Genomic DNA, 25,102 nt, shown 5'->3' on the forward strand with positions numbered 1-25,102 from the left:
TCATCCTTCCATCCGCAGACAGATAGTCAATCTGAGGAAGCAAATTCCACAGTGTTAGATCTTTTATGTTTCAAACCACAAGACACAGTGAGAGCAGTATTTGCCCTTGGTTGAGTTTGCTTACAACAACACAGTGCATAGTTCTACGGGCAAAGCTCCATTTGAGGTGGTTGAGGGTGGCAAGAAGGTACCACCTATTCTGCAAACAAAGGATAAGATCTTTGAGGCTGATCATTAGGTGGAAAACTTGGATGTAGCCTATGCAAAGATAAAATATGCACTTCAGAGATCGCAAGAAAAGCAAAAGAGGGCAGCTTATCGCCATTGACGTGCTTTGCAGTTTGCAGAGGGTGAATATGTATTACTGCGATTTGAAAAGACACGGCTGAGAAAGATAAAGGGCAAAGAGCGATTGTATCCAAAGCTATCTATGAGATACTATGGGCCATTCTAGGTGTTGGAGAAGATTAGGGATGTGGTATATTGATTGAAATTACCTCCACATTGGCAAATACACAATACCTTTCATGTCAGTTTGCTGAGGCATTTTCATGGTGATGTGCCAGGGGATATGTCTGCTGAAATTCAGCCTAAGGTTGAGGAGCTAGATGAGATTTTGGTACCTGAGCAAATTTTGGCGCATAAGGAAAGAAAGGTCAAAGGTAAAGTTTCCAGGAGATACTTGGTGAAATTTTAGAATTATTCACCAATGGATACCGAATGGATGAAAGAGGATGACTTGGCAAACCATCCTCAGTTGTTGCAGCTTTACCTAGATGCCTTTCAATTAGAGCCGACTTTAGTTCGGGCTCCGTCAAGTTCAGCAGAGTAAGGGTCCCGAGTATTGCATGATGCTCAAGGGGAAGGTAGCACTTTCCCTCCTCCAGCTATGGACAGCTCTCGTATGTAGTAGATCTCCAATATATCCAACATGCATCCAAGGTACTACGAGCTTGAGAACCATTTATGGTCACTTTTTGGATCAGTTATGCATCAGATTTTGCACTGATTGCTGGTCAAATTTTGCAATGAGTTCGTAATCTGTTTGGAGTCACATTTGCAGCAGTTTGTGATCAGTTCTTCTTCCAATTCTCTTAGAGCGGTTCTGCGCAGGATTTCCCAACCATCATGCACGTTGTGCGTTTAATGTAGTTTATAATCAAATTATACTCAGTTTTCAATGGTTTACATCTAGTTCCATGGACAACAATATATGTTATGATGCCATTGATGTTTTAGCCATGGTTTATGCTTGGTTTTCACTATACTATGGTTTGGTTTTGCCAGATGAGTTGAGCTCATGAGAAATGGACATGTCACATGATAATCTCGCAATGTTTTTGAGATTCTTTGTAAGTCTTATGCTATGTTATGTTGGCTGGTAATTTTCAGCATATGTTGAGCATAGAAATTGTTGAACAGCAATGAGCAATGTTGTGTTGACTATGATGCCCTATGGAAATTCCAGTGTAGTACTTTGCTTTTGATGCATTTGGTAGTGCAATCGAGGACAATTGCAAGGATTTCAAGGGAGAGAGCTGTCATGAGGACATGTATTTTTGAAACCTCACTTAACATGTGGATTATTTTTAATCACACGATTAAGTAAATGTTGTACATGTGAGGTGCAACTAGGGTTAAAGTAAATTTACGAGCTCGGGACCCGAAGAAATCACAAGATGTCGAAGGTAAAAGTTGCTATAAGTTATGCTGCACAGAAACTTGGTGGTATCCGGTACCAGTTATTGGCCTAGGTCATCCATTTGGCCATAAGTGTCAATTGGTGACACTAAAGAAGTGACATTTAATGGTACCTAACGCTAATCTAATGGTCAAAGATGGCGCTGAGACACTTGGGAATGAAAGTTACCTAGCCAATTTAATTTTTGGCAAGTCATTATTTTCCATGGCAGCAAAATAATTATTAGATTAATTTTCAGTACTTAAAGGCTGAAAATTAATATTTAATTATAAAAAATTGCTGAAAAAATCATTTGGGAAGGCTGCCACTTGTTAAAAATGCCCATGCAAGACTGAAAAACGTCTTTAGAGGCTGGAGAGAAGCATTTTTATAAATTCAACCTGCAAGAGAGAGGGAGGAGAGACTACTAGTCTGATTTGCAACCATTGGAGGACTTTCTGAGGCAGCCAAGAGCAGAAGAACAATCAACAGCAGGTGACAACATCTACAGGCTGTTGAGACAGGGCAACAGTAGTAAATGACTGATTTTCTTCAATTCTTTACATCTACAAGCTGTTGTGGTAGGGCAGCAGCTGGAGTTGACTGATTCTCAGTCATTCTTCGCGACAAAAATCTGAATTTTCTCTCTCTATAACTTTCCCTCTCATCTCCCAACCATTTCAATGCTTTGCTCTGAAGATCTCACCATTTGGACCCTTGGAGGCTGAGAAATTTCAGATTTCTCTGCTGTAATCCCTAATCTGCAGTAGAAATTAGGGTTTAGCAACAACCTCGAGAAGCATGCCAAAAAATGGAAGCTTCAAGACTTGGATTCAATAGGGCTAAAGCTATTTTTAGCCTATTCAAGTGGAAAGACCATCAAATAATTGAATTTGGGGCATTTTCCATCTCCATCAAAGCAGGTGAAGGCCAATTGATTGCCTAAATCAAGGGGTAAATCGGATTAAAGACTTGCTGGTGATTCATCACAGCAAGGGGAGTTGGAATACCGAAAGGGATTGGGAGAATCCCATTGTAAATCAACTTCTTTTTCAATAAAGCTAAAAAAATACCGAAAAATGCGCCAATTTTGGACCAATCAGCTATGCATTGTCCAAGATGAGTAGATAAATTTGTATTTTCAGATTTGCACTAATTGTTTGTTGCTGTAATTAAGTCGTAATCAAGGATTTACCACCCATCCACGAAAGGAAGGCTAGTTGCATCTACCATCTATTTCATTTGAGCAAGTAAACCATACTTCTCAACTACCTTCCATCCCACTACTATCTTCTTCACATTCTAATCTACTCACATCTTCATTTGAAAATCTTGAATTATATTCCACTTCCACTCAAAGCACACTAGGAGTTGGATCTTCCATCTCTGCTCCTAACACCTCATTCTCTCTCCCACCAAGCCACTATTATAGTACCTACATTTTTGCTGTCTAGCAAGCCGTCTACACTAGCAAACACCTCTCCTATTGTTGCCTCAATTCCCTAACACTCTCCTGATCAACATTTGGTGTTTCCCACTATCACAAGAACGTGAAAATTTGATACTTTGCTTATGTTTAATTGACATTTGATTAAAGGATTAATCAAATGTGCAATTAAAAGATGCACATGTGAGGTGCAAGCTACTTTCTCACAATTGAAGACCGAAGGACCCTGTGAAAAAGATGGGTGTCAAAGGTAAAAGTTGTAACAAGTTACACTTGTTGGAGATTCTAGGTGAATTTTGGTGTCAGTTTGCCCCTAGGACCGTTAATTGGCCATTAAGTGTCAGTGGTGACACTAGGGACTAGGCATTAATTAATGGATTAATGCTTGTCCAAGGTCAATTAATGCATGGGACCACTTTGGGTTGCAAATGGCCTAGCCAATTAATTTTTGGATGGGCAAGGTCAATTTTCTGGGTATGGATTAAGGGCCAAATTAATTTTCAGAATTAATTAATTCTAAAATTTAATTAAATGGCTGGAAATTGCTGAAAATTGATTAAGAAAGCTGCCACTCGGCAAAACTTTCCCATGCAAGTGGGGGAAAGGCTAAATAGGGCTGAAGGGAGAGGAAAATCTCGTTTTTTCATTTTGGAGCTGTTGGAAAGAGGTGTTGGGACTGTTGCTGCCAGCTTTTGGGACCAATTCCCAGCCATTGGAGACCATTTTGGCGATGGAGATTGCATATTCTTGACCTTGGGAAGCTAACAATTGCTGTTGATGCACTTTCTCTTGAAGATCACAGTCTTTGATGCTCCTATTGTTGTTGGTGCATCCGTTTGGGGCTGGTACAGCAGGGCAGCAACTGATTTTGATCAGTTCTTCGCGACAGATCTCAAAATTTTCTCTCTCTACAGCATTCTCTCATCTCCTTCAGCCTATACTCAACCATTCTCAGCAATTCTCAGCCATTCAGAGGAGATCTCAGGCATTTTTGGTGGGCTGATCTGTAATTTCTGCAGTAAACCCTAATTCACAGCAGAAATTAGGGTTTAGCAGCCACCTTGGGATCTGTGCCAAAGATTGAAGGCTCAAGGAACTGAAGTCAGCAGCAGCTGATAATTGAAGATTATCAAGGGATTTCAAGAGCCAGCCCATCCTGAATTGATTTGGGGCAGCATTTGGCCAGCCAAGGGTCAAATTGGAGAAGAAGTCTTGGGTGAAACAAGGGGCAAATGACCCAAAAAGCTTACTGGACATTTATGACAGCAAGAGCAATTGGTTAGCAGGAGGAGATTGAAGAATCTCAAGTTGTACTCCTTCCAATTGAATGAAAGCTAAAGAAATACCGCAAGGGGCGCCAATTTTGGGGCCAACAGGGTGTCTATTGTCCAAGAATGTTATGGTAAAGTGTGTATATTATTTTATGTGCATTTATTTATTGCTGTAATTAACTCTTAAATCAGGTTATCACCACCCATTCTAGGAAGAAAGGCTGGTTTCACCCACACTCCGACACTCCAACTAGTGGTTACCACACTTGGAATCCGTCTTTGATAGACGTCACTCTCCAACACTGCATTGCTCTGCCCTTGGGCATTCCGTACACTCTTACATTCATTTATAGCATTCATTCACTTCAAAGTTTCTTCTCTCTGTGTTTCTCTCTATATTTGAGTTTTTGTGTTTTGTGTTATATTTTGCATTTAGGGTTTGAGTTTTGCTTCTCTTTGTCCAAGCCTTTGTGTTTCAGTCTTGGTCGTACATGTTGTATTTCCTTAGTGCAAACCCTAGCACATACAGTTTCTCTTTTTCATTCCCACTTTTAGTTTCAGTTTCCAATCCCAAAAAGGTTTTCTAGGGTCTTTCGAGAGAGTCGAAGCACTGCTCAAGAAACTTCAGTGGACAAGACTCAAGACTGTTCATGCATATATAAATACGGCATCTCCCATTCATTCTTTACCACATCTCACCACCCTCACTTCCTTTGGGACTTTCGTCTGTTCTCTCTCACTCCATTTTCTTCAAGCACCCTATCTACTCAGCATCGGGTTTGCATTTGGAGTCCATTCCCACCCTCGCATCAGCTTCTCCACCCTGGTGACAACACATCTCAGTCTGGTATCAACATCTCTGGCTTGGCAACAGCTTCCTCCTTCTCCAGATGTCATCTCCACCTTGCATTTGACTATCTAGGCAATTTTTCTTCATCAAGCATATCCCTTTCCATTCCTTATTTACTTTTAAGGAGATGACTCATTAGCACAAGATGGGGATTCATGTGTTTTGAGCAACGGAGGGAAGTACAATGTGCAAGAGGGGAATTCCTCACACGAGAACCAAAGGACAGAGAGTAACACACTTGCGAGTATTGTGCAAGGCACAAAGTTAAAGGATGGCATTCCTAATAACAATGTACCAAGATACAGAGTAGTATACTTATGAGTGTCTAGTGATAGCCTAGATCCTTGATGTACATCAAAGACAATGTACACTAAAATTGTATAACATACGATGCAAAGTGGTATGTTTCTGAGTATCTAGTAATGGCCTAAAACCTTGATGTGTATCAAAGACAATGTACGCTAAGATTGGATAACCTATTGTAGGTCTAAAGCAAGGGTCTAGATTGAAAAAAGAGGAATCTAAATGTGAAGTGAATGTGGGAGGGAAGGACAAGAAATGTGAAGGTGAATGGAAAGCATCAAACTCATACTCAAATGAAATAGAGAACACAAAATTACCATCTAGAATATCTTTAAACATAGAGTTTTCATCAAAACCATACCGGTACCAATCTAGGTCTCCATGGTTACTTATAATCGATTCCTGACTCCTGTACAATAAGAGAAGCGATATAGACAAAATTAGAATCACATAAAAATGAATTGTACAAAACTCCCACTAGGCTCAATTGTGAAGAGTTTGAACTTTTAGCAATGGTCTTTCCTTAACTGAGAGGTGATCAGCCTCATCAGTGCAACGCTCTAACTAAGATAGTGTGAGAGTGCGCAACGGAAGAAGAACACGAACACAGAGGAGAGGAGAGAGAAAGCAGAGAATGAAGGAAGCAAGTCTGCACTGACTGAGATGAATGCTGAATACACTGGAATGGACAGAACAGTCCCTGCACGCAGCCCGGAGCGTCAGTGAGGGAACCAGGACAGACTGGAAGCAATGGCAGCACCAATGCCGGAGACGGAGACGGAGGGAGCAGTGCTGTACCTGCAGAGAACAATGCTGGACTGACTGGGGGGGCTGCTATAAATAGCCCCCAGGCCAGCAAACTGGCCGACCTGGCCAGATTTGGCCAACCAGCCAGATCTGGCCGACTTTGGCCAGATCTGGCCGACTTTGGCCAGATCTGGCCGACTGCCCAGAAAATGGGCAGTCTGCACAAAAACCAGCCCAGTTTGGGCTGGAACAAACCCAGGGCTGCATGCTGACTAGAGCAGCCACAAAAATGCACTGACAGAGCTCCTCTGTCTCCTGTCAGACTCTGACAGGAGCTCACAACCAGGAGATGACAGACTGAGACTGAAGAAGAGCAGGCTAACACCCCCTCTCAACTCCTGGGAGAGTCTGAAGACCCAAGAACTGCATGTGATGAAGCAAAGAAGCCTGAGGCAACGGCTTCGTAAAGAGATCAGCTGCATTGGCCGCCGTAGGACAATAGACCACCACCAGCTCCGAATCCACGATCCGCTCTCGAACATAGTGATACTGAACCTCAATGTGCTTCGTACGAGCATGAAACACCGGGTTCTTGGCCAGAGCAAGAGCACTCTGGTTATCCACGCGCAACTCCGTAGGTCCGGTCTGGGAAAAGCCAATCTCCACGAGTAAGCGACGGAGCCAAACTGCCTCCATAGCGGTCGAACATAGGGCCCGATACTCAGCCTCTGTAGAAGAAAGTGCCACAGTAGGCTGCTTCTTGCTGCTCCAAGAGACAGCACCAGATCCAAGGGTGAAAGCATAACCTGTAGTGGATCGTCTCGAATCCACATCACCTACCCAATCAGAATCACTCCATCCAGAAAGGGTAATCCCATCTCCATACATGATCCCAAAGGATCGAGTCCCCTGTAAATAGCGAAGAACCCGCAAGGCCGCCTGCCAGTGATCCTGGGTAGGAGTCTGCATAAAAGAAGACAATAAAGCCACCACAAAAGAGATATCCGGCCGAGTGTGAAGCAGCCAGATAAGAGAGCCGACAAGGCACCTGTAACGGGTGGGATCGGTAAGAGGAACTCCAGCTGTCAAAAGCTTGGACTCAGGGTCCATGGGGCATGAGATAGGCCGACACTCAGCCATATCAAACTCCGAAAGAAGCTCGGAGATGTACCTGTGCTGCGAGATAAAAATGCCCTGTGCCATCTGATAGATCTCCAGTCCTAGAAAGAAGTGAAGGATCCCTAGATCCGTCATGTCAAACTCCTGATGAAGAATGGACCGTGTATGCTCCACCTGCTGAGTGTCGCTCCCTGTAATGATAAGATCATCCACATACAAGATAAGGAACACCGAAAGAGAATCCACAACCCGTAAGTAGAGGTTGGGATCATAAGCGGAGCGCGCAAAGCCACTCTGTAGAAAGAAGCGGTCAATCCGCTGGTACCAAGCACGAGGAGCCTGCTTTAGGCCATAAAGAGCCTTCCGCAGCCTGTAGACATGATCCTCCTTCCCCTGCACAAGAAAACCAGGAGGCTGTGAAACATAAATCTCCTCCTCAAGAACGCCATTCAGAAAAGCAGACTTGACGTCCATCTGATAGACAGGCCAACGGTGGTGAGCAGCAAGAGCCAAAAGAACTCGGATGGTGGTCATCCTAGCTGTAGGAGCAAAGGTCTCAAAGTAGTCCAACCCTGCACGCTGAGCAAAACCCTTGGCAACAAGCCTAGCTTTATGCTTGCCCAAGGAGCCATCTGCAAGATATTTGGTCTTAAAGACCCACTTCACACCAATCACCTTCCGTTTCGCGAGATGCGGTACAAGCTCCCACGTATGGTTTCGCTCGATGGAGTCGAGCTCGGCCTGCATAGCCTGTCTCCAAATATCCTGTGCAAGAGCCTCCTCTACAGTGGAAGGCTCAGAATCCTGAAGAATCTGTGACATAAGAGCATAGTTCATACATAGTGAACTGTCCCGCTGGGCCTATAAACGTGCTGATCGACGGGGACCTGTAGAAGAAGCAGGAAAGTGAGTAACACCTGAATCCTGCATGAGCCGGCGATACCATAAAGGAATCCGGAGAGACTCCGGCGGCTGTGAGGGAGACCGGGGGGCCTCCGGAACCTGTAAAGGACCCAAATCGGAGAGGGACTCCCCCTCACCGAGTGAAGGTAGATCCTCCGCATCTGAAGAAGGCTGTATATCCCGTGAAGATCCCGAAGTGGCAGTAGAAGAGCTCGTAGGAGACGAAGGCACATCCACCAAAGGGGAAAGGGAAGCCGAAGGAGGAGGAATAGGGGGGGGTGCTAAGGGGCATCCTGGAAGGAAGTGAAGGGAGAGAAGGTGGGGGGGGGGGGGGGGGGGGTCCGTCGATGATGAAGAAACATCGGTAATAGAACCATCAATCGGATCCTCAGAGGCCAAAGCCTCATCAAAGATCACATCCCTGCTCACCTCAACCGTCCGCGTCGTCGGGTCATAGAGCCGATATCCCTTCGTGGTCGTGCTATAACCAACGAAGATAAGCTTTCTCGACTTAGAGTCGAACTTCGTCTTCCTCTTCTTCTTGTCCACATGGACAAAAGCATCGCACCCAAAGATGCGAAAATGGGACACGGAAGGCTTCTTCCCAAAGAAAGCCTCATACAGAGTCATGTCCTGTAATGCCGAAGCCGGAGAGCGGTTGCGTATATGCACCGCTGTAGCCACCGCCTCACCCCAAAGGAAATGAGGAAGACTCCTATGCTCCAGCATAGATCGGGCCATCTCAATCATGGTCCGATTCGCACCCTCCACCACACCATTCTCTGATGGTGTGTTCGAATGGGAATACTCCACCCGAATACCATGATCCCTGCAAAACTGAGAGAAAAGAGAAGTAAACTCTCCACCGTGATCAGCTCGAACACCACGAACCTTGGAAGTTGTTTGGGTCTCCACAAACACCTGCCACTCACAGAAACGGGAGTACGCCTCGCTCTTGTACTCCAAGAAATAAGGCCACACATAACGACTAAAGTCGTCCACAATCAGCATCAAATACTTGGCCTTCCCAAGGGAGGCCGTGCCCATAGGTCCGCAAAGGTCGGTATGAACCAACTCAAGCGGAGAAGTAGCCCGCCTAGAAGCAACCTGCAGGTGAGGCTGCCGGTGCTGCTTGCCCCTCAAGCAGCTAGGGCACAAAGTGTGAAGAGGAGGGAAATCAGGAAGTCCCTCCACCATCTTCCTCCTAGAAGCCCGGCGAAGAGAATCGAGGTTCAAATGACCATACCGAGCATGCCAAAGCAGCCCAAGCTCATGGGAAGTCCGCGCAGCCAAGACTGTGAGCGTATAACACCCACCCTCCTGTGTACCTGTCCAAAGAGCATCACCTGTAGAAGCATCCTCCACTGTGACTGCATCCTGAGTAAAAATGACTCGGGTACCCAACTGAGTAAGACCATGCACAGATAATAGGTTAAAACCCAAATCAGGGACATAGAGAACTTTGGCGGAGGAAGACCGCCTGTCAGAAAACATAGGTAAAGTCCCCACTCCTCGAACAGGAACTGTAGAATTGTCACCAATGGTGACTGTACCCCCTCTGGAACGAAGATCCTGAAGCCAATCCTGACGGAAGGTCATATGTGAAGATGCTCCACTGTCGACGAGCCAAGGCTTCTTCTGTGTGGTAGAAGCTAGGGCAGTGTCTCCCTCAACAAAGACATGCACAAACGCAGATTCTGTTGTGGCTGGGGCCGCCTTCGAGTCCTTCTCCTTAGGCTTCAAATGGGAATACTTCTGCCAACACTTCTCCTCGGGATGAGTGCCCTTCCCACAATGGGGACACTTGGGCTTCTTCTCCTTCGCATCCTTCTTGTCCTCCTCCTTCTTGTCCTTGGCCTTCTCCTTCTTTTGTTTCTTCTTCTTGCCGCCACCTGTGCCGGCCGTAAATGCTCTGGTGGAGCCACTGGCTTGTCAGAAGTGGTGCAGCAATGGAAGCGTAAAGAATATGCTGAAATAAATGCTGAAACACAAGACAGAAGAAAGAATGAACACAGTAGACAGATGAGAACTCAGATGTATGCTCGGGAAATGGAATCTATATCGAACACGAGACAGCAGCATACAACGGTGAGTCACTGGCTGCGTGGGCTCCTCAACACCGGCTCCTCTCTCCCAAAAGGATCTCCACTGATGGCTGAAGCACAAAAGACTGTGGAGGAGCCCTATAAATAGCCACAAAAGTGGGGAGCATAAAATGCAGGTCGGCTAGCATTTAATGCTGGTCGGCCAGCAACAAATGCTAAATAATACATCATAAATGGCCACAAAAATGTGCCATAAAATACTGCATAAAATGCCCAGTCTCTAACACAGACTCACACCATGAGCTGACTAATATCTGCTAACACCCTCTCTCAGATCATGTGTGATCGGATACAATGAAAGAGTACAATGATGGAGAATCATAAACTACACAACAAATAAACACCAGAAGGACCATGGATGTCCAAGCGGTGAGTGGCCAGCCCACCACCAAGAAGCCTCGGAGAGTATCTGATGTCGATGTCGATCATACCAACAATACCTGAAAATAGAGAAGACTCATAGCAGCTCTCTGTGTAATGTCACCTATGTCCCTCAGGACATACAAAGCCAATCTGCCAAACATGTCTCTGAACATGTGACCATGGATTCCCCGCCTGTGGCCAAACCACCAAAGTGTCCCCTCATGTGAGCTCCAGACGAAAGCCTCTCGCTCTCTGTCAAGAAGAACAGCTCATCATGAACCCAGAAATCAACTCCAGTCTCTAGGATTTCACTGCCAGATACCGTCGATGCGTCAGGGACGTCCCTCTCTGGAACCTGTGCACCTGTATCAAAATATAGATGAGGCACGGCAGCCCCACCAACACCCGCTCACACTCCCTCTCTGGCAACGAGGAGTCGTGAGGGATGACCGCATCACCACCACTAGAAAGCAGCCGAGGAAGGGGCCACCAAGCCCTTCCCGCAATCCGAAGAAGAGGATCCCTTCCGCGCCTTGGACTTCTCCTTGGTCGGAGGATCGGAGTCAGAGTCTGATGAAGGAGAGGACTCATCGGTAGAGTCACCATCCCGCTTCGTCTTCTGTTCCTTCTTCCTGGAAGCCGCTAACTTCTTGCAGTCCTTCCGCAAATGTCCCTTCTTGCCACAGTGGTAACACTGGGCCTTCGACTTCTTCTTCCCGTCACCCCTCTCTGAAGCTACATAAGCCTCACCTCCATAATGTGCCGGAAGCCGCCCCTGTAATCTCAAGGATGCCTCATGCTCAAGAAGCATCGAGGTCATATGTGTAAAACTGACAGGAGTCGATGATGTCTGCGCCCGCAAAGCATTGGCCACTCCATCAAACTCCGGGGGGAGCTTGTAGGAAGTGCACGGAGGAGCCATATGGAGAGGATAAGAAGAGAAGTAGAAGAAAAGAGGGTCGTTGGGAGAGTGAGCACAGCCAAAACGCAACCAAAAACACCAAAAATAGTGAGTTCACATGCAATATAACCCAAAGGCTGACCAAAATAAGCCAAAAGCTGCTGCACAAAGTGAAAAAATCAGTCAAAAACTGCCAAAAACAGCAAAAACGGCCTGAATAATCAGAAAAACAGGCAAAAATAATGCGGTAAACAGCAAAACGCAGGCTGCAAACTGAAGAAACAGGGGCTAAAGACTGTTGCCAGCAGTTGGATGAAGGAAACACGGGCAGCACAGAGTGGAACAGCAGTAAACGCAAATCTGTCCAGAAAAACGCAAAACGCAAATGCCGAAACACTGTCGCCAGCAGCAAATCAGCAGTCGCCAGCAGGAAGGACAGCTGGCTGATCAGCAAGAAGGGTGTAAATCCTGAAATCAGCAAGAAAACACAGCACAAATAGGTTGCAGCCTGAAATCTGATACCATGTCAGAAGTGGTGCAGCAATGGAAGCGTAAAGAATATGCTGAAATAAATGCTGAAACACAAGACAGAAGAAAGAATGAACACAGTAGACAGATGAGAACTCAGATGTATGCTCGGGAAATGGAATCCATATCGAACATGAGACAGCAGCATACAACGGTGAGTCACTGGCTGCGTGGGCTCCTCAGCACCGGCTCCTCTCTCCCAGAAGGATCTCCACTGATGGCTGAAGCACAAAAGACTGTGGAGGAGGAGCCCTATAAATAGCCACAAAAGTGGGGAGCATAAAATGCAGGTCGGCCAGCATTTAATGCTGGTCGGCCAGCAACAAATGCTAAATAATACATCATAAATGGCCACAAAAATGTGCCATAAAATACTGCATAAAATGCCCAGCCTCTAACACAGACTCACACCATGAGCTGACTAATATCTGCTAACATGGCTCCCACCTCTTTGAGTCGCTCGTCATGCTCCAAGACAAGCGGGGAAAGCTCCTCCCATAGGAGTGTCTCACGGGTCCTCGAAGTGATGAGGCTGGTGTAGAAGACATCATAACGGGGTGATGGCAGCTGAGTCAACAGAATCATCGCCATATCCTCAGACGATATCAGACGACCAAGAGAGGCTAGCTCGCCTCGCATATCCTCCATCTTCGTGATATGCTCCTTCATGGAAGAAGAACCATCAAGACTGAGCATCCGCAGCTTCTTCTCCAGGGAAATCTTGTGGGCAAATGTCTTGTGCTGATACAAAGACGCAAGCTTTGTCTACACTTCCGCCGCGGTCTGTAACCTGTGAACATGTACAAGAACTGAATCATGGAGACTCATAAAAAGAAAGGAACGGGCTCGAGAGTTGAGCCGATCCCATAAGGCAGCACGGTCCATAGAGGTGCCATCGGACGAATCCACGGGGGGTCGGTCGATGGGCGAAGAAACAAGCTCCCAAAGGTCAAAGGTATCAAGGATGCAAGCCACCTTGCAGGACCATAGGGAGTAGTTGGAACCATCCAACTTATCTTCCTTCGGAAAGGAAGGGAGAATCGGCACCTGTATAGAGGGAATCAAGGAAGGCATCCGCACATCTGATGCAATCTTCACTGAAGAAACCTTTGCAGTAGATGGAACCCTCTGAGATGCATGGACTGAAGAAGGACGAGTGCGAGGAGGTTCTTCCCGATGTCGAACTTCACGATAATCCCGCCTCCGCTCAGAGGAATGATGAGAGAGAAGCTCATCCTCTGAGTCTTAAAAGCCTGAAAACTGGTAAGACATCTTCCAATCTGCAAAATACCAAAGAAAGTTGTGCCGCTGTCGAAATAGGACCAGCAATGTGGTCACCAACCACCAAGACGCAGGCAGAGAGTGCCTACAAACACCTGGATCTGCAAAACGCAAAAAATACTGATGTCGAACACCAGAAAAGAGACCACCAGCACCAGGAAACAGCCCAGACAGAGGTCGCCAGCAGGAAAAGAGCCGCCTGGGGTGGAAGCGACCTGCAGAGCAGCAAAACGCAGCCTGTAGGGAGGTCGCCCAGCAGCAGGAGAGGCCGCCTGGTGGAAACCGCAGGGTTGCTGCGTCGCTGGATGACATGGCAGCCTCTGCAGTCAGCGTGGGCAGCAAACGCAGGGTGAACAGCCTCCTGTAGCAGTCGCCTGGCTGTGGTTGATCTGTTGGCAGCAGCAAGAAGGTATATCTCTCCGGAAGGTATGTCCTCCGTGCTCTCAATCAGGCGATGATACCATGTGAGAGTGTGCAACGGAAGAAGAACACGAACACAGAGAGGAGAGAGAAAGCAGAGAATGAAGGAAGAAAGTCTGCACTGACTGAGATGAATGCTGAATACACTGGAATGGACAGAACAGTCCCTGCACGCAGCCCGGAGCGTCAGTGAGGGAACCAGGACAGACTGGAAGCAGTGGCAGCACCAATGCCGGAGACGGAGACGGAGGGAGCAGTGCTGTACCTGCAGAGAACAATGCTGGACTGACTCGGGGGGCTGCTATAAATAGCCCCCAGGCCAACAAACTGGCCGACCAGCCAAACTGGCCGACCTGGCCAGTTTTGGCCGACCAGCCAGATCTGGCCGACTTTGGCCAGATCTGGCCGACTGCCCAGAAAATGGGCAGTCTGCACAAAAACCAGCCCAGTTTGGGCTGGAACAAAACCAGGGCTGCATGCTGACTAGAGCAGCCACAAAAATGCACTGACAAAGCTCCTCTGTCTCCTGTCAGACTCTGACAGGAGCTCACAACCAGGAGATGACAGACTGAGACTGAAGAAGAGCAAGCTAACAGATAGACCTTATGAAAGAGTATGAAACGAATGTAAATGACCCCTAAAAGAAGAGTAAGTAGATGGAGCGTTGTCCTTCAAATCAAGACCATAATGCCTACTCAAGGCTTCCATTGAAAAAGTAGTTGGAGAAAGCATCTGAGGATCCAAAGATGGAGCCGTCTAAGCCATCGTGAGTCAAATGTGTCGTTCGTGTATCTCGCGCAAACCCAAGTTCTCCGCAATAGCCACAAGATACTCTTTAAAAGAGCACTCGCTATGATACCATATGAAGATATACTAGGGTTTGCAGAGAGGCACAAAATGTACGAACATGGCTGAAACACAATAACTTAGACAGTAACGCAATAAATGCAAACCCTAAACACAAAATACAAATACAATTAGAGAAGGAAGAGAACTTTGAAGTGAATGAACCAATGTCATAAATAAATGAGAGAATGAACAAAATGCTCAAGGGCAGAGCTATCCAACAATCGGTGGCTCTCTTGGGAGAGGACTAAGGGAGGTGTGGATGTGTGTCGTCCCTGGAAACAAATCCTGAATGCAATAGCCACCAATTGGAGTGGAGGATGATGAAAATAAGTGCTGAAAACACAACAAATGACCTGTTATAGATGCAAACAATTCACTATTATAAGTGATTTTTCAACAATTTTTTATGTGTCATGATTATTGTGTTAATGGCATTTATTTCTAGCAAACCAACATTAAATGTTGGCCGACCCAATCACATTTATGGCATATTTTTTGCCTATTTATTCAGCTCCCTCCTCCACAGTCATTCATTCATCACTTGCAGATTCCAATGCAGCCCTTGTTGGAAGGAGGGAGCTGATGCCAGTGTCCACACAGCTAGTGACTCACTGCTGTACACAACTGTCTCATATTTGTTATGTGGATTCCATTTCCCAAGCATATCTTTGAGTTCTCTCCTTGCTGTGTTCTTTTATTTTCTTCTATTTTCTCCTCTCTTGTATTGCGCAGTCTATTACAGCAGTTTTCTACCCTTCCATCGTTGCACCCACTTCTGACATGGTATCAAACATATGTGCTTTCATCTGTTTACTGCAACCTGGGCAACTAGTTTCTAGGACTTTTCAGGGCTCACTTACCTGCATTTTTATGCTGCTGCCTGCGTTTTCTAATTTTCTGCATTATTTCATTCTGACAACTGCATTTAATGCATGTCCATCTGCGTTTTGCTCTGCAGGAGTTGCATTTACAGCATTTCATGTCCCTGTCAGCTGGGCAGCAGTGTTTTCAGCCTCTATTCATGGTTGACAGCTGTTGTGATTTCAATTTTCCCAGATTTTGCAAACACTTTGTGATCAGTGTCCCTTGACACTATGTTTGAACTTGTACTTTGTGGAGTCTGTATTGTGCTTGGATGTACTCTCTCGCTCTCTATTTGCTCGTCCGTACTGTTCTACTAATGACAAACTTCACAATCCTGATTACTTCACATGGAGTGCTATTATTAAAGCATGCTTTGTGTAGAAGGGATTGTGGTACGTGGTCTCTAGAGATTAGAAAACGAAATTGGAGAATACACATGTTTTGGAAAATGCCTTCAGCAATACAAAAAATCATAATGGCCACAAACTATTTAAAATAGATCACAACCGGCTCGGTTCAGTAAAAGAAACATAATGACTTGCCTGGTAGAATGCATATGATTCTCTCTCTTCAAAGTCTTTGTTAATGTCCTGAAGAGGATGCTTATCCGACTCCAACACTGTCTGTGTCCTTTCAAACACCTGACCTTTATCAATTGAGATATCTTCCCATGTTGAAGGAATGTTAACAGGCCTTGTTTTCTCTGCGTGTCCAGTAATATCCTGCGGCTGAGATGTCCCTCCCCTTGGTCTTGAAGGTTTAGACTTCTTACTGCCCCCCTCTTCCTCATCTGAAAAAGCATTTTCATACACCCAAGCTGCTCTATCTTTCAGATCTGCCATGGCAGCTTCCATTTCAGCAGCCACGTCCTGTGTTTCCCCCACCTGGCTCACATTAGTGACCATTGTAGTGCTGCCCGAGATTAGAGTGTCATTGGGTGGGCTAGAGGCATGCACTGTCCTCTCTCTTGTCTGAGCCATGATCCTCTGCCTCACAGGTGGACTGCTAGAGAGAAATTCTGAGACACGATGTTCTCCCCAAGTGACTTTCCTTTCCTGAAGCTGGTCAATTGCTGCAAAGACAAATGGGAGTAAGTCCATTTCCTCGCCACCCTCCTTCTGCACCTTCTCCGCCCAACTTGAAAGTTCTGCAATAGCTTTGATTGCTGTCATTTCTGTTTCTGAAGTTAGAGTGAACTTGGAAAACGGGTGGCATTGTCCATCGTTGCTGTATGGCAGGGTGCCAATGACAGGATTGTTCTTTTCAAAAGGGATTATGGAGCCTTTTGCTCGATTCAGGAGTGTGAATTCAACAAAATCACCCACCTGATAGCTGTGTACATCATCAATCAAAACCGTTCGCAGTGCCCTGCTGGAGATCATCGCAAAACAGAGAGGGCACTTCTTGAAGTAATCATTTTTCTGTTCCTCCTCGCCCATGGCTAGATAGCGCAGAATGCAGGCAAAACAGAATATATGACCACACAATGTGATTTGGGGACAAACTGGGGGTGCTTCCAAGCAAATGGGGCATTGAATGGGATGAGAAGCAGACACACTAACAGCTGCAACATCTTCCCACTCTAGCATTTTGTCAGGATCAGATGCATTGACCAGATAATCACCATAGTCTGACACCAGAAACCTAAAGTTGGCCTGCAAAAACAATTCTTTGTTGTACGGTTGCACTTTAAGAGGCCTGCGAATAAAGGGGGTTCTGGCTGCTGGAGGCCGCACAATTGGATCATACTGGAAGTTTAGTAAATGATTTGCATTCAAGAACTGACCACGCTTTCCAGGTCCACCTGTACCAGCAACATTCGAAGCAGCATCTGAACCTCCTTTTGAAGCTACCAAGGGCCTGCTATAACCAGTGTGTCCTCGCTTGAAAGCTATTGATGAACCCCCTTTTGATTGATCGGTAATGGAAGGATCTTCTTCTCTGCATGTACTTCCATCAAAGGCAGCCTGGTTCATCGTCTCACTGCCAGCATCTGACCCGCCGGATTGGACTGGAAGAGACAGCTGAACATTGAAACCCAGCATCAGTGAATGGAGATGTTACCAACACATCACAACATTTGTGCAAACGCCTATTAAAATACATATATTTTTTCTATGTTAGGGCAAGCGACCTATAGCAGAGAAGGCATATTCTATAAGAGTTAATAATTCAGAGAATGGAAAACTTACGTTAGATGATTTGACTGAAAGATCTCCTGAATCTCTAGTTGGCAACAATCCTTCACCTGTAACATAACCTCAGAGTCATCAAAACAGGGCATCAAGCTCACTGATCCCTAGTTTAAAAGACAGCTTGACCTCATCACAACAAAATCTGCCACTGAACTTCTACTTGTCAAAAAAGAAGCCTACTATGTCACATCCCAAACTCGTGCTAGAGAGTCATTAAATTAGGGCCACAGAGTACTTCTTCTCAGCTAACAAAGCAAAATGTCATTGACATAAAAGACATAAGCATTTTGACAGTTGACTCCATATTGAGTGAAATACCTCCTTGCTGAAAAAATCGCCTGCAAGCAGTAGTTAATGTGCCTGATTGCAAAACAGGTTGGCAACTTCTCTTGCATCAACACTAATTTTATTCTAAAGTCACGACCAACAGACTAGCAATTGGTTTTACAAAACACGCACACATGCGGACGCAGGCAGGCAAGCACGCAAGTGCACATTATCCAAAGAACAGGACATGTGCGAGAGAAGCTACAGCCGGCTGCCCTGTCGATGCAAATCAGTTAAAGAAAGTCATTATCAATAGGCCAAAATCTGCAGATAACTACGACACAATTACCACACAAAATATTATTCTATAAAGCCTATCATCAAGGGACAAAAGGCTCTGGATAGTTATGAATCAGAATTAGCACAGACTCATACTCGCCGACGATGATGTGCTGGGAACAAACTCCTTGGCGAGAGGATTGAGCGAGAGTGATGATTTGCTCCTTGTCGATGCAGAATCTGCATCGGGATCGGGTTCGATGCGAAGGTCCTGGAAACGTTGTACGGGCAGACGAGAAACCCTAGACGATGATCCATTGTCGCTGCGAGAGGGGGGGGGAGGAGGAGGAGCTTCGAAGGAGGCTACCGACGGTACAAATGACGGGGGCGAGCTGGACATGAAAAAGAAGAGGGGACGAGGAAGACGCAGAACAGAGAAGAGAGATGGAACAAACAACCAAACAATGCGCAGAAGAAGAATTGATCAGCCCAAGCGAGGGAACATAGCTGGAAACCTTTTTGCTTTCTTTTTTTCCCTTAAATGCATACACAAGCTATATATGTATATATATATAGATACACACACACACAAAATAAGCAATAACACCAATAAACTATACTATTAGTTAAGGAGAGGTGGGGGGCGGGTGCCATGTGGCAGCCCCCACCCCACCAAAAAAAAGAAAACACGGGGACGGGTGCCACACGTCCAGCACCCGCCCCCCCCAAAAATCGCGCCGGGGCGAGTCTAGGCGCTCTCCACGCCTAGTGGGTTTTTAAGTTGGGGATGAATGCTTAGGGCCCAAGGGGTAGCTCAGTTAATTCCTTAGGAAAGGTATTCATGCATTCGCTTCGCCACGAAAGTTTGTCCTCGTTGTTAGTGTATTTCGCTTTATTGAGTTTAATCTCTCATTGCATGCAATCAATCTCTCTCTCTCTCTCTCTCTCTCTCTCTCTCTCTCTCTCTCTCTCTCTCTCTCTCTCTCTCTCTCTCTCTCTCTCTCTCTCTCTCTCATATCCTCGCAAACAACCACAACATATTCCCTTCTGAGATTCTCTCTCTCACATTCTAACAATCAACCACAAGTTTTCATCCACACAAGAGAGAGAGAGAGAGAGAGAGAGAGAGAGAGAGAGACACCCCCTATGCATGTACTTGTTAGACTTGAGCCAAAAAACAAAGAGTTCCAAGAGAAAAGAACTTTTTATACCTTCATCATAATAAATTTAGCAAGTTGTCATGCAACCTACCATGTTATTCCTCGGTTCCTTCAAGATTTTCAAAACTCCCCCTGTTGACTCTGTAACGATTGACTTTACAAATAAATCTTGGTTAATGGACCTCAAGATCTATAGTCCTCTCTCTTAAGCGGACCCAAAAAAAAAATCCATTTAGAGAAAATAAACTAAGTTGACATGTGTAGCTAAGTAAAGGAGTACGAAGTTCGATATGAAAATCTTGCATGTTTGTTATGTAGCAGTTTTACTGATTGTGTTTAGACATGTGACATGTTTTGAAGCGAAGTATGTTTATAGATAAGTTTTAGCATTGTTTAAATACATAGAGAATTTTGAAAGAAGAATATGTATACATATATAGTTCGAGTCAATGATCGTGAGTTTCAACATTTACATTTTTTTTTGCTATGTTAAATGAGGTTTCTCCTCTTCGAAAAATAATACTTTTTTACAAATTGTTGGGTGTCCATATAGGTTGTTGTACCCTGTCATAGTTGCATTTTTCTTACGGATAGTGGCTTGCTCAAGATTTGTAGCCTTGTCAATGCTGTCAACTATTGCTTCTATATTAACCTCAAAGTTATTCTCCAATGGCTAAAATGTTTATATGTATTTCTTTATTTTCTTGACGGAATCTCTTTGATATTATTGGATTTTTTTCTCGATGTTGTTCGTCTGTCCTATGTACTCCTTGTCATTCTTCTTACATCTTATGTTGTAGATGAAGTACTTGCTTTTGTGTCTCTACATTGTTGTGTCGCTATGCGGACATAGTGTGAAAAACTCTAGAGTGCATTGTCATCCAGCTTTCTTATTAATCTAAAGAGTCAATGCCATATTAGTCATTAGTATTAGTGTCCATAGTATGGATGGTTCAAAAATATTAGATTTTTAGACAAGTTTAGCCTATTTTTGATATTTTGGATATTATTTCTTGTAAATATCCTAAATATATATAAAATACTTCTAGAATATGACAACGTATAAAAAACAAGTTGGATTTTCAGCCAATTTTGGGAGATCTCGTGCAAAAATAAGAGACTTCTGAATTCGCGCAGCGTAATCGCAATTTCCAAGCAGCAAACAACACTCCAAACTGGGAGAAGAAGGAGCGATCTAGGAGAATTCTGAGCAAGTATCCTACAGTTTTACACCCCTTTCAAAGCCAATGAAACCATCAGATTTGTAGTTTGAGCAGCTGAGAATAAGTTAATGTTTGGTGCATGTTTTTGGTCTACCACGACGCTCCACGAGATCTAATGCTTGGAGATTGCTTCTGAGTAATCCCGGACAAGGATTTTGTTCTCATCTTCTCAGGTTCTATTAATACATAGTGCTTTGATTCATTGAGCTTTGTCTTTACCTTGTGTACCTCTTGTCTATTCTTTTTCTTCTCTTCTATCTCATATTCTCTACTTCCTTCTCTCTCTAATCCCCGGTGGATACGACCTTTTGACTAAAACCCCTCTGACATTGGTGAACCCGACGTGAAAGGTTGTCGAAAGGAAATATAAGATGGGAGAACCTTCAAGCACAATTTCCAGTGATGTTTTATAGCAATTAGTGCAATAATATAAACATGCTTATGTAGATACAACAACAACAACATGTGATGCAAGCTTTTGCTCAAACAGAAACTATTATGATGAATGCAAGCAGTAGAGTATGAGATGAAGTTGTTTAATGGCAAGAATGTATATTTGCATACCTATCCTCAAAATATGGAGCTAGTATTTTATATGGGTCACTGTACATGAATTAAAAGCCCAAGTTACTAAATTATACATATAGGATACTGACTAGGTAGCTTTCAAGAAGACACTCAAGGAAGAATTTTACATTGAAGTCACTGGTTTGATTACCCGTAGGACTTTATAGGAGTGGGTTCTACAACCCAATAAGGATTTTATGGCTACATAGTTATTAAAAGAATTTGAAAGTCGGTTTGAGCAATTAGATTTGTAGAACAACAAGCTCTTACAAGTCAAAAAATTGAATTGATTCTACAAGCGGCAGATCCTGAGCTTTAAGAAAGCTTGATGATTTGTTAGAGGATCTATAGAGACGCGGCTTAAAACAGTGGAGGCATGTTAAGGAAGTTGTTACTACACTTGTGAAAAAGCATAGAAGAAGAGAAAGATTGCATGTATCTAGCTTGCCCACTGTTACGGGCAAAACACTTGATAGATCTAGTAAGTCACCCACTTCTGTGGCTAACCCTATGGTTGCACCTGATGTTCCCACTATTAGGGAAGATGTATTAGATGAATTGGTCAAAGGCATGTGAGATCTTTAGTTGAAGGTCACAAAATTGGATGAGAAATGACAAGAGCAAAGGGGATGGGCAGCATCCCCTAAACCAAGAAAAAGTATGTGATGTGATAGTTTGCAGTATGAAAGGGAGGATTGTGTGCTTATTAGGAGGCCTTGGCATGACAACTCATCTTTTGGAAAGATGGCAAGATCCATGCACAAGAAACGAGATTGCCTCTTACTTTAAATTTTGGAAAGGGAGATATGCAAAAGTTGTTGGAAGACTTGGCTATTCGAAATGCTTATGTGGATGTACATGCTTATACTTTTGGTCTACAGTTGGATAGAATGCAGCGTCCGAAGGCTACAATATGGACACATGCTTTGCATGTAGCTGAAAAGAGGAAAGTTACTTATAGTGAAATGTATCGTGCAAGGCAAGACATTTGTGACATAACTGATTTGGAATCACTAATAAATTCATATTTAGTGTATATTTAGCAAAGGTGCAAAACACGAATGTACTTTTTGAAGAGAAATGAAATGGAGATGAAGATAATGTAGGGACATCTAAGAGAGTGACAAGAAGTGTGGATCAGCCTAAAGGTACAAATCAGCCACCTTCCGAGCATGTTAATGAATAGGTTGGTCAAGAGCAAAAACATAATAGCAAACAAGAGGGCAAAAAGAAGAGCAAGTAGCCAAGATATAAGCTGCAATCTGATATTGAGAGATCCACAGATCTTAAGAAGGTTCTTGAAGAATGGATCTAAAACAGTTGGGTGGAATTCACCTTTGGAGAGTTGCTTGGCATTGCCAAGCTGGAATTTCAACAAAATCATTGACATAATTAAGAGAAAGCACCAGTTTCTTGGTGATACCATTAGTGCATTGCTGCAATTTGAAGAATAAACAGGTTTGTTGGGTATTCGGACTAAATATGAGCATGATGTAAGTGTTGGTTTATCTATGTAGGATATTAATAATTAGCAGTATGTGGAAAAGAGAAGAAAGTGGCTAAAAATGCATTGTCTTGTAGCAATATACATGGTGGAGTAAGGCAAATGCAACAATATGGGGAAGAGACTCTAGGATTTATTCCTCAAAGTCATTACACAAGAAATCACTGGCCAGGGCTACCACTAAAACAGTAGTGAAAATAGAGGAGCGTGAAACTCCTTTTGTTACTTTGCATGACCACAGGTCTAAGACTAATGTCATTGAGCATGGATTGTATGAGAATGGTGCATGGCTTGTGTGGACACTAATCATGGTTGACATATGAGGGCTACAAATAATTATTCGGGGGAGCTCCATGTTGCATGTTCTAATGTAAAAGTGACGATTGGTGATGTACAAGAAGAGCAACGCTTCTTTGTGCAAGATAATTCCTCATATGCAGTGATTTTGGGATAGCCCTATATTATAGGAGTGCGTATGGAAACAAATGTACTTGATAATGATTCTACTTATGCAAGAGTCAGATGCAAGGATGGGAGGAAAGTAATCAAATTTCTTATCATTTGTGTTAATCATCCTAGGAATCAGGATACACTTCGAGAGTCTTCTTTGCCTCCAAATGGAAGGGAATTCAAAGACCCGGATTTTCATTAAGCATTGATGTAATGAGAGACTACAATAGTGCTGTTTAGAGGATGTACTCGCCTCTTGATGGAATGAAGCATGTATTTACTATTGGTTATTCTTAGTTTATAGCAAACAGTTCATGTTGGTTTAAGCATATGGAAGCTATGTGCAAGGCTAAACGCATATCTATGAAACGTGATATTAAGGAACTAAGAACATTGGGGTTGTTAGATGAAAATGAAGGCATTTTAGGCATCTTTTATGGATTGAATATCAATGACACTATGGGTGAAATGTCAGTAACTATACATGTAGAAGAAAATGAGGCTGAAAATAGAGTGTTGTTAGTATATTCTTTGGACATGTATGATGTTATAGCATTGTTTGCTTAGCAGGAAGGATTATAATGGGCTGAAGCAATTGTGGAGACAAAGTATAAGATGATTAACAAAAAGGTGAAACCAGTTGCTTTGCCGCTTCCACTAGAAAGCAAGGGTCTGTATGAAAAAAGTGTCAGTGCAGCCAAGCTTGCAGGATTCTAAAGATATAGGTTATCTAGGTCATCAATTTATAGTAGCTGAAACATTACATGAGTTGAAAGTTGGTGCAAAAGGGTTTCTCTTGCCTACTGAAAGATACTATTTTATGCAAATGTTGGCTAGGCATGGAAAAGCATTTGCATTTTATCCAACTGAAATAGGTTGTGTGGATCCGAATGTTGTCTCTCATGTGGTAATATTTATTGTGTCACATGTACCATGGAACTTAAGGCCTATTCTAGTACCTAAAGCTTACTTGCCAAAGCTAATGGATTTACTAAATGAAAAGATTCACACGAAGATCTTGGAGCCCTCTTTAGTCCCATACTCAAATCGTTGGTGTACTGTGCCAAAAAAGAATGGAGCTTTGAGATTTATTTAAGACATGCAACCGATCAATAAAGTGACCATAAGAAATGTGGGTGCAAGTCCTATGGTTGATGAATTTGTAGAGGATTTTGCAAGCAAAGCGATATTTTCTTTTGGTGATCTTTACTCGGGGTATGATTAGTTTCAACTTGTAGTTGAGAGCAGGGATATCACAACCATGAAGACTGATGCTAGGAGACATATTCCACGGTGGATTCCATAAAATTATATTTATTTACCGGGGCTCGTACACAATGTGTATTCCTTGTGCGAAAAGTTGATGGGGACGCTTGTTCTTTTCGGGCGTCACCTTAATTTAATGTGCAAGTGGGTGATTCCGCAAAATACATATTTAAATTAATGGACGTTTATGAGTTTAGAGTGTGCATTCGTATTAAATTAAGGTTAGGACAGAGTTCCAACCTATCTATTTATTTTGTAGCTGAAGATTGCTAGGTATTCACTTTTTTCAGTTTAATTTTATTATTTTCTAACAATTGGCTTCAGTTGATGTGTTGAGCAGGCGGTAGTGGTGCTGGGAAGCACTGGGGGATAGCGTGTATTCAAGTTATTTAGAAGAAATTATCATTTTTTATAGGCGCGCGTCTTAGGCGTGGCACCAATATTTATTTTGATGCGCTTATTTATTGAAGCGCTTGACATATATTTATTATTTTGTATGTGCATGGGTGCACGATTTAAATATTCATTATTGGTCAATGTATTTGGGCACAGCCCGACT

General features: G+C 43.8%; 1 protein-coding gene across 1 annotated transcript in view; it reads right to left on the reverse strand.

Annotated features, from left to right (window-relative positions):
* The window catches only part of LOC148028413 (RING/U-box superfamily protein), a 64,786-nt gene extending 45,884 nt beyond the window's left edge, over positions 1 to 18,902 (reverse strand). The window contains exons 1-3 of the mRNA XM_087690218.1: positions 18,530 to 18,902; positions 17,825 to 17,880; positions 16,175 to 17,656 (exon numbers count right to left, since the gene is read on the reverse strand). Of these exons, the coding sequence (XP_087546344.1) occupies positions 16,175 to 17,656; positions 17,825 to 17,880; positions 18,530 to 18,773 (1,782 nt within the window). The 5' untranslated portion in view covers positions 18,774 to 18,902. The remainder of the gene's footprint in view (positions 1 to 16,174; positions 17,657 to 17,824; positions 17,881 to 18,529) is intronic.
* Between the last annotated feature and the right edge of the window lie 6,200 nt (positions 18,903 to 25,102).

The sequence above is a fragment of the Lygodium microphyllum genome, chromosome 12, assembly GCF_053477565.2.
Source record: "Lygodium microphyllum isolate KBCC chromosome 12, Lygodium_microphyllum_v1.1.10, whole genome shotgun sequence".
Classification (NCBI taxonomy): domain Eukaryota; kingdom Viridiplantae; phylum Streptophyta; class Polypodiopsida; order Schizaeales; family Lygodiaceae; genus Lygodium; species Lygodium microphyllum.